Source organism: Heterodontus francisci, chromosome 11, assembly GCF_036365525.1.
Source record: "Heterodontus francisci isolate sHetFra1 chromosome 11, sHetFra1.hap1, whole genome shotgun sequence".
Classification (NCBI taxonomy): Eukaryota; Metazoa; Chordata; class Chondrichthyes; order Heterodontiformes; family Heterodontidae; genus Heterodontus; species Heterodontus francisci.
This window is the reverse complement of record NC_090381.1, coordinates 116,349,477-116,362,366: the sequence shown is the minus strand read 5'-3', so window position 1 is coordinate 116,362,366 and position 12,890 is coordinate 116,349,477. Positions and strand designations below refer to the sequence as shown.

At 49.2% G+C, this 12,890-nt stretch overlaps 1 protein-coding gene across 1 annotated transcript in view; it reads left to right on the top strand.

Annotated features, from left to right (window-relative positions):
* Window positions 1–10,054: 10,054 nt before the first annotated feature.
* The window catches only part of abcf3 (ATP-binding cassette, sub-family F (GCN20), member 3), a 158,704-nt gene continuing 155,868 nt past the window's right edge, over window positions 10,055–12,890 (top strand). Inside the window, exon 1 of the mRNA XM_068042825.1 lies at window positions 10,055–10,154. Within this exon, the coding sequence (XP_067898926.1) occupies window positions 10,082–10,154 (73 nt within the window). The 5' untranslated portion in view covers window positions 10,055–10,081. The remainder of the gene's footprint in view (window positions 10,155–12,890) is intronic.

Genomic DNA, 12,890 nt, shown 5'->3' with positions numbered 1-12,890 from the left:
CAGTAACCAGACACACAGATTTAAGGAAATTAGCAAAAGAACCAGAGGGGAAATGAAGAGGATTCTTTCTTTATACAATGAGTTATTATGTCCTGGAATGCTCTGCCTGAAAGGGTGGTGGAAGCAGATTAAATAGCAATTTTGAAAAGAGAATAACAAGACTTGCATTTCTATAGCGTCTTTCACACCATCAGGATAACCCAGGGGTTTCCATACAATGAAGTAATTTAGAAGTGTAGGTAATTTGATATATACTTGAAAAGGAGAAATTTGCAGGGCTATGAGGAAATGCAGGGGGGATGGGACTAATTGGATAGCTCTTCCAAACAGCTGGCACAGGCACAATGGGCCAATTGGCTCCCTACTATGTTGTGAGTTTCAATGGTTAGTGGATGAGTAACCAATAGAGGAAGCTGAGACAGCAGTATTAGGGGACCGAGGCATAGTGTGAACAAAGAACAGCACAGGAACAGGCCATTCGGCCCTCCAAGCATTCGCCGATCTTGATGCCTGCCTAAACTAACACCGTCTGCACTTCCGGGGCCCATATCCCTCTATTCCCTTCCTATTCATGTATTTGTCAAGATGTCTCTTAAACGCTGCTATTGTACCTGCTTCCACCACCTCCACCGGCAGCAAGTTCCAGGCACTCACCACCCTCTGTGTAAAAAACTTGCCTCGCACATCCCCTCTAAACTTTGCCCCTCGCACCTTAAATCTATGTCCCCTAGTAACTGACTCTTCCACCCTGGGAAAAAGCTTCTGACTATCCACTCTGTCCATGCCGCTCATAACTTTGTAAACCTCTATCATGTCGCCCCTCCACCTCCATCGTTCCAGTGAAAACAATCCGAGTTTTTCCACCTTATCCTCATAGCTAATGCCTTCCAGACCAGGCAACATCCTGGTAAACCTCCTCTGTACCCTCTCCAAAGCCTCCACGTCCTTCTGGTAATGTGGCGACCATAATTGCACACAATATTCTAAGTGTGGCCTAACTAAAGTTCTGTACAGCTACAACATGACTTGCCAATTTTTATACTCTATGCCCCGACTGATGAAGGCAAGCATGCCGTATGCCTTCTTGACTACCTTATCCACCTGCGTTCCCACTTTCAGTGACCTGTGGACCTGTACGCCCAGATCTCTCTGCCTGTCAATACTCCTGTATACTGTATACCTCCCACCTGCATTAGACCTTCCAAAATGCATTACCTGACATTTGTACGGATTAAACTCCATCTGCCATTTCTCCACCCAAGTCTCCAATCGATCTATATCCTGCTGTGTCCTCTGACAATCCTCATCACTATCCGCAACTCCACCAACCTTTGTGTCGTCCGCAAACTTACTAATCAGACCAGCTACATTTCCCTCCAAATCATTTATATATACTACAAACAGCAAAGGTCCCAGCACTGATCCCTGCGGAACACCACTAGTCACATCCCTCCATTCAGAAAAGCACCCTTCCATTGCTACCCTCTGTCTTCTATGACAGAGCCAATTCTGTATCCATCTTGCCAGCTCACCTCTGATCCTGTGTGACTTCACCTTTTGTACCAGTCTGCCATGAGGGACCTTGTCAAAGGCTTTACTGAAGTCCATATAGAGAACATCCACTGCCCTTCCTTCATCAATCATCTTCGTCACTTCCTCAAAAAACTCAATCAAATTAGTAAGACACGACCTCCCCTTCACAAAACCATGCTGTCTCTCGCTAATTAGTTCGTTTGTTTCCAAATGGGAGTAAATCCTCTCCCGAATAATCCTCTCTAAGTTTCCCTACCACTGACGTAAGGCTCACCGGCCTATAATTTCCTGGATTATCCTTGCCACCCTTCTTAAACAAAGGAGCAACATTGGCTATTCTCCAGTCCTCTGGGACCTCACCTGTAGCCAATGAGGATGCAAAGATTTCTGTCAAGGCCCCAGCAATTTCCTCCCTTGCCTCCCTCAGTATTCTAGGGTAGATCCCATCAGGCCCTGGGGACTTACCTACCTTAATGCTTTGCAAGACACCCAACACCTCCTCCTTTTTGATAATGAGATGACTGAGACTATCTACACTCCCTTCCCTAGGCTTATCATCCACCAAGTCCTTCTCTTTGGTGAATACTGATGCAAAGTACTCATTTAGTACCTCACCCATTTCCTCTGGCTCCACACATAGATTCCCATCTCTGTCCTTGAGTGGGCCAACCCTTTCCCTGGTTACCCTCTTGCTCTTTATATATGTATAAAAAGCCTTGGGATTTTCCTTAATCCTGTTTGCCAATGACTTTTCATGACCCCTTTTAGCCCTCCTAACTCCTTGCTTAAGTTCCTTCCTACTGTCTTTATATTCCTCAAGTGCTTCATCTGTTCCTAGCCTTCCAGCCCTTACAAATGCTTCCTTTTTCTTTTTGACTAGGTTCACAATATCCCGTGTTATCCAAGCTTCCCGAAACTTGCCAAACTTGTCTATCTTCCTCACAGGAACATGCTGGTCCTGGATTCTAATCAGCTGACGTTTGAAAGACTCCCATGTGTCAGATGTTGATTTACCTTCAAACAGACGCCCCCAATCTAAATTCTTCAGTTCCTATCTAATATTGTTATAATTAGCCTTCCCCCAATTTAGCACCTTCACCTGAGGACTACTCCTATCCTTTTCCACAAGTACCTTAAAACTTATGGAATTATGGTCACTGCTCCCGAAATGCTCCCCCACTGAAACTTCGACCACCTGGCCGGGCTCATTCCCCAATACCAGGTCCAGAATGGCCCCATCCCTGGTTGGACTATCTACATATTGTTTCAAGAAGCCCTCCTGGATGCTCCTCACAAATTCTGCCCCATCCAAGCCCCTAGCACTAAGTGAGTCCCAGTCAATATAGGGGAAGTTAAAATCACCCACCACCACAACCCTGTTACCTTTACATCTTTCCAAAATCTGTCTACATATCTGCTCCTCTACCTCCCGCTGGCTGTTGGGAGGCCTGTAGTAAACCCCCAACATCGTGACTGCACCCTTCCTATTCCTGAGCTCCACCCATATTGCCTCGCTGCATGACCCCTCTGAGGTGTCCTCCCGCAGTACAGCTGTGATATTCTCCTTAACCAGTAATGTAACTCCCCCAACCCTTTTACATCCCCCTCTATCCCGCCTGAAGCTTCTAAAGCCTGGAACATTTAGCTGCCAATCCTGCCCTTCCCTCAACCAAGTCTCTGTAATAGCAACAACATCATATTTCCAAGTACTAATCCAAGCTCTAAGTTCATCTGCCTTACCTGTTATACTTCTCGCATTGAAACAAATGCACTTCAGACCACCAGTCCCACTGTGCTCAGCAACATCTCCCTGCCTGCTCTTCCTCTTAGTCCTACTGGCCTTATTTACTATGTCCTCCTCATTTATTTCACTAGCTGTCCTACTGCTCTTGTTCCCACCCCCCTGCCACACTAGTTTAAACCCTCCCGAGTGACGCTAGCAAACCTTGCAGCCAGGATATTAGTGCCCCTCCAGTTTAGATGCAACCCGTCCTTCTTGTACAGGTCCCATCTGTCCCTGAAGAGAGCCCAATGGTCCAGATATCTGAAACCCTCCCTTCTACACCAGCTGCTCAGCCACGTGTTTAGCTGCACTATCTTCCTATTTCTAGCCTCACTGGCACGTGGCACAGGGAGTAATACAGAGATTACAACCCTAGAGGTCCTGTTTTTTAGCTTACTACCTAACTCCCCCTGCAGGACCTCATCACTCTTCTTACCTATGTCGTTGGTACCGATGTGTACCACAACCTCTGGCTGTTCACCCTCCCCCTTCAGAATGCCCCCTGTCCGTTCAGAGACATCTGGGAGCGGTGGCCACTGCTGGGACTGCATCCCAATGGATGACACAGAGCCAGGACCGAGGTAAGTTTGGTTTGCCTCGCCGGGCGGATCGGTCACGGCCCGGCGATGCAAGGGTGGTTGTTTGGGGGGGCATCTCGGGTCCTGGGGGTGGTTGGGGAAGCAGGGGAGGCCCTCAAATAGCTTGGGGCAGGCGTCCCGTTTCTCCCTCCCCCTGCAGCCCACATAAAGTGAGGCGGGAGCATGCCAAGAAGGCCTCCCGGAGCCTCCCGCTCCATTTTATGCCACCCGCCGCACCCCCCCATCCCCGCCACCATCCGGCTCGCCGGGATGGTGTAAAATTCCGGCCCTGGTTTGGTTAGCCTCATTCGGGGGTTAACAGATGGTACAATTTGGCTGGGTCTTTCTTTAATTTGGAAAGTTTAAAATGATATGTTAGGCGATCTGTGGAGGGACAGGATTGAATTAACAGTGTGTTTCTCCCACCACAATCCGCATCATATATTTTGACTGGGGGCTTTGACTGAGCGGTTGGTCGTAACGATGGTCAAACCCTCTGTTTAGACTCACATGTGAGGTTTGTTCACTTGAGTAAGGTACAGGAGCGGTGATGGTGCCTGTGAGACATGCCCGAGCTTGAGTCAGCACCTTTGGGAACAAAAGATAAAAGACTCCCACTCCCTGCAAACTTTAGTAATGCTTTTTCACAGAATGACTGCACTGATGGACTGTGAGAGAGGACGATTGTGTGAAGGTCTTTCTACATTGAGAGCACTTGTAAGGCTTTGCACCCTAGGTCTTCGCTGATGTTTTAGACAGTCTGAAAAGGTTGAAAGGGCCTTTTGGCATGTGGGACACTTGTGAGGTTTGTCTCCTGTGTGAAAGTGCTGATGGATTATCAGAGACTAGGAATGAGTGAACGTATTTTCACAGTCAGGACATTTGTAAGGGGTTTCCCCTGTGTGGACCCTCTGGTGAACTGCAAGAGACTGCAAATGAGGGAAACTTTTTGTGAACAGAGCACATTTGTAAGGGCTGTCCCCTGTATGGATTCGCTGATGGAGTGAGAGAGATTCAGAGTGTGCAAACACCTTCACACAATGGCAACATTTGTAAGGTTTCTTCCCTGTGTGAGCGCGTTGGTGCTTTAAACAGTGCGATGAGCAGGAAAAGCTCTTCCCATAGTTCGAACACTTGTAGGGCTTCTCCTCTGTGTGAGTGTGTGGGTGAACTGTGAGATGACGACTGGGTAAAGACCTTCTGGCAGGCCAAACATTTGAACTGCTTCTCCCCAGTGTGGCTGCGCTGATGTTTCAAACCAGTCTGAAGACGTTGAGAAAGTCTTGCCACAATCTGAACAGTGCTATGATTTCACCCCCGTATGAATTTGCTCGTGAACGGTCAGATGGCATGACCGAATGAAGCTCTTCTCGCAGTACGAATATCTGAATGGCCGTTCCCCTGCATGAATGCACTGGTGGAAAGTGACGAATGATGAGCAAGTGAAGGTCGCCTCACAGCATGAACAGTTGAAGGGTCTCCTTGCTATCGGACCTTCACGACGCTGTGAAGGATGGAAGGTCGTTGGCTCTGAAGTCCATTCCAGGTGATATAAAGTTGGACGTTGCTCTTCCATAACTCATAGGCTCCATTACTTCACAACCCTGAGGCCAGCAGAATTGTTCTATAAAATCCTACAGTGGCGACTGAATCAAATTCTCTTTGATAAAACAGCAACGCCTGCAAACTGAAAATACTAGAAGCACACAGCAGCTCCAAAAATGTCTAAGAACACAAAAAAAAGGTGGAATCTCTTGCTCTGCACATAATCTTCAATTCCCAATTTGTTTGACATTTGACTGCAACTGAAACAACTTACCTGACTGCTTTGGGAGATAAATAGGCACACAGAGTAGAGTGCAATTAATGAATTTCTTAAAAGACTTTTATTGAATTTTGCAAAACATATAAACATGCTCAGGTGCAAATGGCACAAGTTTGCTCATACTTAGTATTGATGGTTGGCAAACAAAAGCAACTAGAGTGTCCTAGAACAAGTTCTGAGGGAATCTCAAGTGCACACCTTCCCCCTTCCTAAAGCAGGGGCAACATTAAAAATACAACCACGCCAAGAAAATCATAGAATGGTTACAGCACAGAAGGAGGCCATTCGCCCATCGTGTCCATGCCAGCTCTGTGCACAAGCAACTCAGCTAGTTCCACTCCCCCACCTTTCCCCATAGCCCTGCAAATCTTTTCTGTTCAGATAATTATCCAATTCCTTATTAAGAGCCACAATTGATTCTGCCTCACCATGCTCTCAGACAGTGCATTCCAGATCCTAACTACACGCTGTCTGAAAAGGTCTTCCTCATGTCGCCATTGCTTCCTTTGCCAATCACCTTAAATCAGTGTCCTCTGGTTCTCGACCCTTCTGCCAATGGGAACAGTTTCTCCCTATCTAGTCTGTACAGACCCCTCATGATTTGAGCACCTCTATCAAATATCCTCTCAAAGTTCTTTTCTCTAAGGAGAACAACCCCAGCTTCTCCAATCTATCTACGTAACTGAAGTCCCTCATCCCTGGAACCATTCTCGTGAATCTTTTCTGCGCCCTCTACAATGCCTTAACATCCTTCTGAAAGTGTGGTGACCAGAATTGGACACAATACTCCAGTTGAGGCCAAAGCAGTGTTTTATACAGGTTCACCATAACTCCCTTGCTTTTGGACTCTATGTCTCTATTGTTACCTGCAGATGGGGAAATGGTGTGGGTGACTTCTACTTTTCATCTCTCAAATGACCATAGACAGTATTTCTTTCTGAAGAAAATGGTGTGTTAGCTCCTGAGTGTTTTGTTTTCCAAATAAGCAGACAGCAACAGGTTTTCTCAGAGGTTCAAAAAAAGGAAGATTAAATTTTTATTTGAACAGCAAAACTCAAATTGATCGCAACCTTCACCCACTCACGCAATCGCATACATATGCACACCTAAGGATAGACAAATAGAAGGAAAAGGGTGGGATTCAATTAAAGTCCCAGGTGGTGTAAGAGTTTGTGGTTCACAGAAATCTGTTGAATCTTCTCGGGAGGAATGTCTTTTCAAAGGTGCAGGCCTGGTGTTTGTAGTCACTGAGTTGCTGAGGTGTTGTAGATTTCTAAGTGGTTAAAACTTCAGTCTGGAAATGGTGGTCACCTTTTAATTTCTCTGCTGCAGCAAGTTGAATTTAGTATCAGCAGCATGGCTTCTTGCTTAGCTGGACCGATTTCACAGCCTTTTGCTGAAATGTGGCTTTTGGTGACTTCTTTGGCTGACCTGCTGCTTTCCAGAAGGCTACCTTTTAAGGTAAAAACCCTCAAGTCTGAATCTCAGTCAGCTGTCGAAAGTTTCATTCCCCTGTGGTGGCCATTCAATGCTCCAGGGTATTGCGGCCTGATGGCTTCTGAATGTAGTCCATTTTCAACGAAGTTGTGTTCTTCAAACTGTTACGACCAGGTGAGAAAGAGCTCGAGGGTTCCCTTTCAGGCTTCATCTGGTCTTACTGTAACAGGGTTTAATTTTAAACAGACTGTGTTTTTAGCTTCCCTTTAGTGAATCCTTGTTCACCGCTTTCCAATTCCAATTTCTCTCGTTTATCTGTGGGTCAATCCCAGACGCTAGCACCTAAATGTCTGTAACGAGAAAGAGGTCTAGGGTTCCCTTTCAGCCTTCACCTTAAAGCATGGCTACCCGACCCAACCCGACAACGTGTTGATTTCGGGTTGGGTCTCTCTTCCGGGTCTGGCACTTGGGCTCGGGTCAGGTCGGGCTGGACGTGGACACAGTGCTGCCTTGCTCAGGGAGGGAACTTCTACATGATTCTGCAGGAATAGCCTGCTGCCTGAATGGATGATCACAACATTTGGACAAAGCATGTTTGATATAATTAACTTTATTACGGTCGTCAGGTTGGGCGCAGGAGAAATTGGGCCCAGGTCGGGTTGGATGTGGTCGGGTCAGGCCTGGGTCGGGTTTCAATTTCATACCTGAGCAGGCCTTTTGAGGCAATCTCTGATGAGGGTTTTTTGTTACCATGCTTTAAGCTCACTGTAAAGTCCTTGATTGTAGGTAGATCTTACTTTTCATTGGGGCCCAATATTCTTCTTAAACCTTGTTCACTGTAGGAGACTTTTCTCTCTTGGGGTTCATGTGTCTTCAGTGGGTTTTGGAGTTCCGTGAGAAAGAGATGGGAGCATAGAGACAGACAGGAGGTCTTCTTCAGTCCAGGAGTATTCTGCTTTCTGCAGGCTCTCAGTTCAAGTTGTACAATTCAGCAACCCTCCAATTTGCCAAGCAGGTTAGTCATGTGACTAACTGGTCTAACCACGTTGTGGCTCTGTGTATTGCATCATCTTAGCAGGGAATGGAATGCACTTCCCTGCCTTCAAGGTCTGTTAGTATGTAAATGTTTTTTTGCAGCCAAGGTCTGGCAGTCCTTGCAACAGGCCTTCTCTTCTTCCCAGCAACAATTTGAAATTTAATGTCCATGTGGCAAAATTAATATGCCTCATTCTTGGAAAAGGGGGGGGTGCGGTCTGCATGACAACACCCATTGTGGTGACTTTGGCCACGGAGACAGACTGTCTGCAAAATGTCTTTTTTAGTTCATTCCTGTAGAAAAGAGTCATCAATATGTCACGGGCTCCTTTCAATTTCAATGGGTTCTCCCCAAAGCTAATTCAGACGAGGTTAACGAGTTTCATCCTCAGCACACAAGCATGTATATTTGCAATGCGGTGGGGGGAGGGAGGAATCTATATCTGACTTCTTCCATTTTGTTGAATAGTCAAGTGCCGCAGTTTTTTTTTTATTTCATAATTTCTCCCGTCATTGTTTATTTCATCACTGCTCCTTCTGTGAGCCTGACAGTATTTAGGAAGCCAAGGATCCTGTATGCCTTTATAACCGCTTTTTCAACTATCCCTGCCACCTTCAATGATGCATGTCCTTTTGAATTGTATCCTTTATTTTATCTTGCTCGTTCTTCCTACCAAAATGTATCGCTTCACACATCTCTGAATTAAATTTCATCTGTCTGCCCATTCCACCCGCCTGTCTACGTCCTCTTGAAGTTTATCACAATCCTCCTCACAGTGGCGCAGCGGTTAGCACCAGAGCCTCACAGCTCCAGCGACCTGGGTTCAGTTCTGGGTATTGCCTGTGTGGACTTTGCAAGTTCTCCTTGTGATCGCTTGAGGTTTCCGCCGGGTGCTCCGGTTTCCTCCCACAGCCAAAGACTTGCAGGTTGATAGGTAAATTGGCCATTATAAATTGCCCCTAGTTTAGGTAGGTGGTAGGAGAATTGAGGGAAGGTGGGGATGTGGTAGGAATATGGGATTAATATAGGATTAGTATAAATGGGTGGTTGATGGTCGGCACAGACTCGGTGGGCTGAAGAGCCTTTTTCAGTGCTGTATCGCTTAATAAATAAATCCACAATATTCCAAATTTTGTGTCATCTGCAAATGATAAGACTCACTCACTCCCACAAAATGGATCACCAGCACGCATAATTGCCACAGCACAAAGAAAGACCTTACATTTCCATTCACGGCCTCAGGACATCCCAAATCACCTTGCAGCCAACTGAGTACTTTTTGAAAAAGAGTCGTCACTGTTGTAATGTGGGAAACACAGCATCCAATTTGCGCAGAGCAAGCTCCCACAAACAGCAATGTGATAATAATCCCAAACTCAAACACACCAAACCCCTGGCCCCCTTTCCCAGGCAGAAGCAGCAATCTTGCGTCACCAGCACATTTTAAGCTTCAAGGCAGCTTTCAGCCACAGGAATGAATGAATTCCATGTCCCTTTTGCCCCTCAAATTATGTTGAGAAGAATAAACGCAAGATGAGCGACACTGCCCAGGCATATTCAGATAGGATGGTTCAGATATTTACAGAATCAACAGGGATATGTCCAGTGAGGAGGAACAATGCCGCAGCATCCACTCTGCTGCCACAGGCCCTGCGTTGACCCAGGTTGACAACCCTCCTGTCAATCAGAGCCTGACCAGCCCGCCTCCCGTGCTCTCTCGCGGGATCTGGATACCGGGCCGCATTGCCTTCTGGTGATTGTAGTCCACTAACTCGGATGGCCGCGGCTCATCTTGGCCCGCAGAACTACAAGCCTGGCATGCCGCGCGGGACAGCGGTGCTGCGCATGCGCGGTTCTCAGACGGCTGCAGGGCTGTGCGCTGAGGAAAGATGGCGACTTATGTGGAGATCATCAGGCACGAGTTCCCTGACATCGATTCCGAGCTCTTCCAATACGTGACAGGTGAGGCGGGTGGGAGAGCTCTGGCCGCGCGTAGCTGCGGGCACTGGCTGATGTTTTCGGGCCGCGGTTTCCCTCTTCATCGGTCATATGGAGATTTGGGGCCTGGTCCCGGCATCGGCGCCCGGCTGGGAGGAAGGAGCCCCCGGCCTGAGCGCCTGCTTCCCTGTGCCGTGCTGCCACCTTTTGTCCAATCTAGAGCCTGCCGGCGGGTTGGGTTCCGAAGCGTCAACTTGTCTCGGCCTCTTCTACGGGGCAGAGGCTCCAGGGCTGACTCTCCATCAGGCGGTAAACCGGGGTCTCATCTGCCTGTTACACAATTGGACCAAAACCCAGTTCATTTAAAGCTGTCAGCTAGGGCTCAGTGGGTAACACTGCCCCCTTTCCGAGTCAGAGGTGGTGGAATCAATTCCTCATTCCACCGATTGGAGCACAATATTCAGGCTGACAATCACATTGCTCTACTGAGGGAGTGCTGCACTGTCAGAGGGTCAGTACTGAGGGAGTGCTGCACTGTCAGAGGGTCAGTACTGAGGGAGTGCTGCACTGTCAGAGGGTCAGTACTGAGGGAGTGCTGCACTGTCAGAGGGTCAGTACTGAGGGAGTGCTGCACTGTCAGAGGGTCAGTACTGAGGGAGTGCTGCACTGTCAGAGGGTCAGTACTGAGGGAGTGCTGCACTGTCAGAGGGTCAGTACTGAGGGAGTGCTGCACTGTCAGAGGGTCAGTACTGAGGGAGCGCTGCACTGTCAGAGGGTCAGTACTGAGGGAGCGCTGCACTGTCAGAGGGTCAGTACTGAGGGAGCGCTGCACTGTCAGAGGGACAGTACTGAGGGAGTGCTGCACTGTCAGAGGGTCAGTACTGAGGGAGCGCTGTATTGTCGGAGGGTCAGTACTGAGGTAGCACTGCACTGTCGGAAGGTCAGTACTGAGGGAGCGCTGCCCTGTCGGAGGGGACAGTACTGAGGGAGCGCTGCCCTGTCGGAGGGGACAGTACTGAGGGAGCGCTGCCCTGTCGGAGGGGGCAGTACTGAGGGAGCGCTGCCCTGTCGGAGGGGGCAGTACTGAGGGAGCGCTGCCCTGTCGGAGGGGGGTGTACTGAGGGAGCGCTGGCCTGTCGGAGGGGGGTGTACTGAGGGAGCGCTGTACTGTCGGAGGGGCAGTACTGAGGGAGCGCTGCCCTGTCGGAGTGGACAGTACTGAGGGAGCGCTGCCCTGTCGGAGTGGACAGTACTGAGGGAGCGCTGCCCTGTCGGAGTGGACAGTACTGAGGGAGCGCTGCCCTGTCGGAGGGGGCAGTACTGAGGGAGCGCTGCCCTGTCGGAGGGGGGTGTACTGAGGGAGCGCTGCCCTGTCGGAGGGGGGTGTACTGAGGGAGCGCTGCCCTGTCGGAGGGGGGTGTACTGAGGGAGCGCTGCCCTGTCGGAGGGGGGTGTACTGAGGGAGCGCTGTCCTGTCGGAGGGGGGCAGTGCTGAGGGAGCGCTGTCCTGTCGGAGGGGGGCAGTACTGAGGGAGCGCTGCACTGTCGGAGGGGCAGTACTGAGGGAGCGCTGCCCTGTCGGAGGGGGGTGTACTGAGGGAGCGCTGCCCTTTCGGAGGGGGTGTACTGAGGGAGCGCTGCCCTTTCGGAGCGGGGTGTACTGAGGGAGCGCTGCCCTTTCGGAGGGGGGTGTACTGAGGGAGCACTGCCCTGTCGGAGGGGGGTGTACTGAGGGAGCGCTGCCCTGTCGGAGGGGGGTGTACTGAGGGAGCGCTGCCCTGTCGGAGGGGGGTGTACTGAGGGAGCGCTGCCCTGTCGGAGGGGGGTGTACTGAGGGAGCGCTGCCCTGTCGGAGGGGGGTGTACTGAGGGAGCGCTGCCCTGTCGGAGGGGGGTGTACTGAGGGAGCGCTGCCCTGTCGGAGGGGGGTGTACTGAGGGAGCGCTGCACTGTCGGAGGGGACAGTACTGAGGGAGCACTGCACTGTCAAAGGAGCTTTCTTTCAGAGGACGTGTTAAATTGAGGTCCCATCTGCCCTTTCAGATGGATGTCAAAGTGCCCAGTCACTATTTTGAAGGGGTCGGGGAGTTCTCCCTAGTGTCCTAGCCAATATTTATTTCTTAACCAGCAGCATGTTAAAAAATTATTGGAATATTATCACATTGATATTTGTCGAATCCTGTTCTGTGCAGATTTGCTGCTCATAGGATCATAGAATAGTTACAGCACTGAAGGAGGCTCTTTGTATGTGTGCCAGATCTCTCCAAGAGCAGTTTTGCTAGTCCCACACACCCACTTTTCCATGTAACCCCGCAACTTTTTTCTCATAATTATCCAGTTCCCTTTTGAAAGCCGTGATAGCATCTGCCTCCACCACACCCTCAGGCAGTGCATTTCAAATCCTAACCACTGTATAAAAAAGTTTTTCCTCATCTTGCCTTTGATTTTTTTGTCAATCACTTTAAATTGATGTCCTCTGTTTCTCAGCTCTTCCACCAATGGGAACAGTTTCTCCCTATCTCTTCTGTCCAGACCCCTCGTGATTTTGAACATCTCTATCAAATCTCCTCTCAACCTTCTCCAAAGAGAGCAGCTCCAGCTTCTCCATTCTCTAAATAACGAACTCCCTCATCCCTAGAACCATTCTCGTAAATCTTTTCTGCACCCTGTCTCATGCCTTCACATCCTTCCTAAAGCGTGGTGCCCAGAATTGGACGCAATACTCCAGCTGAGGCTGAGCCAGTGTTTTATAAAGGTTCAT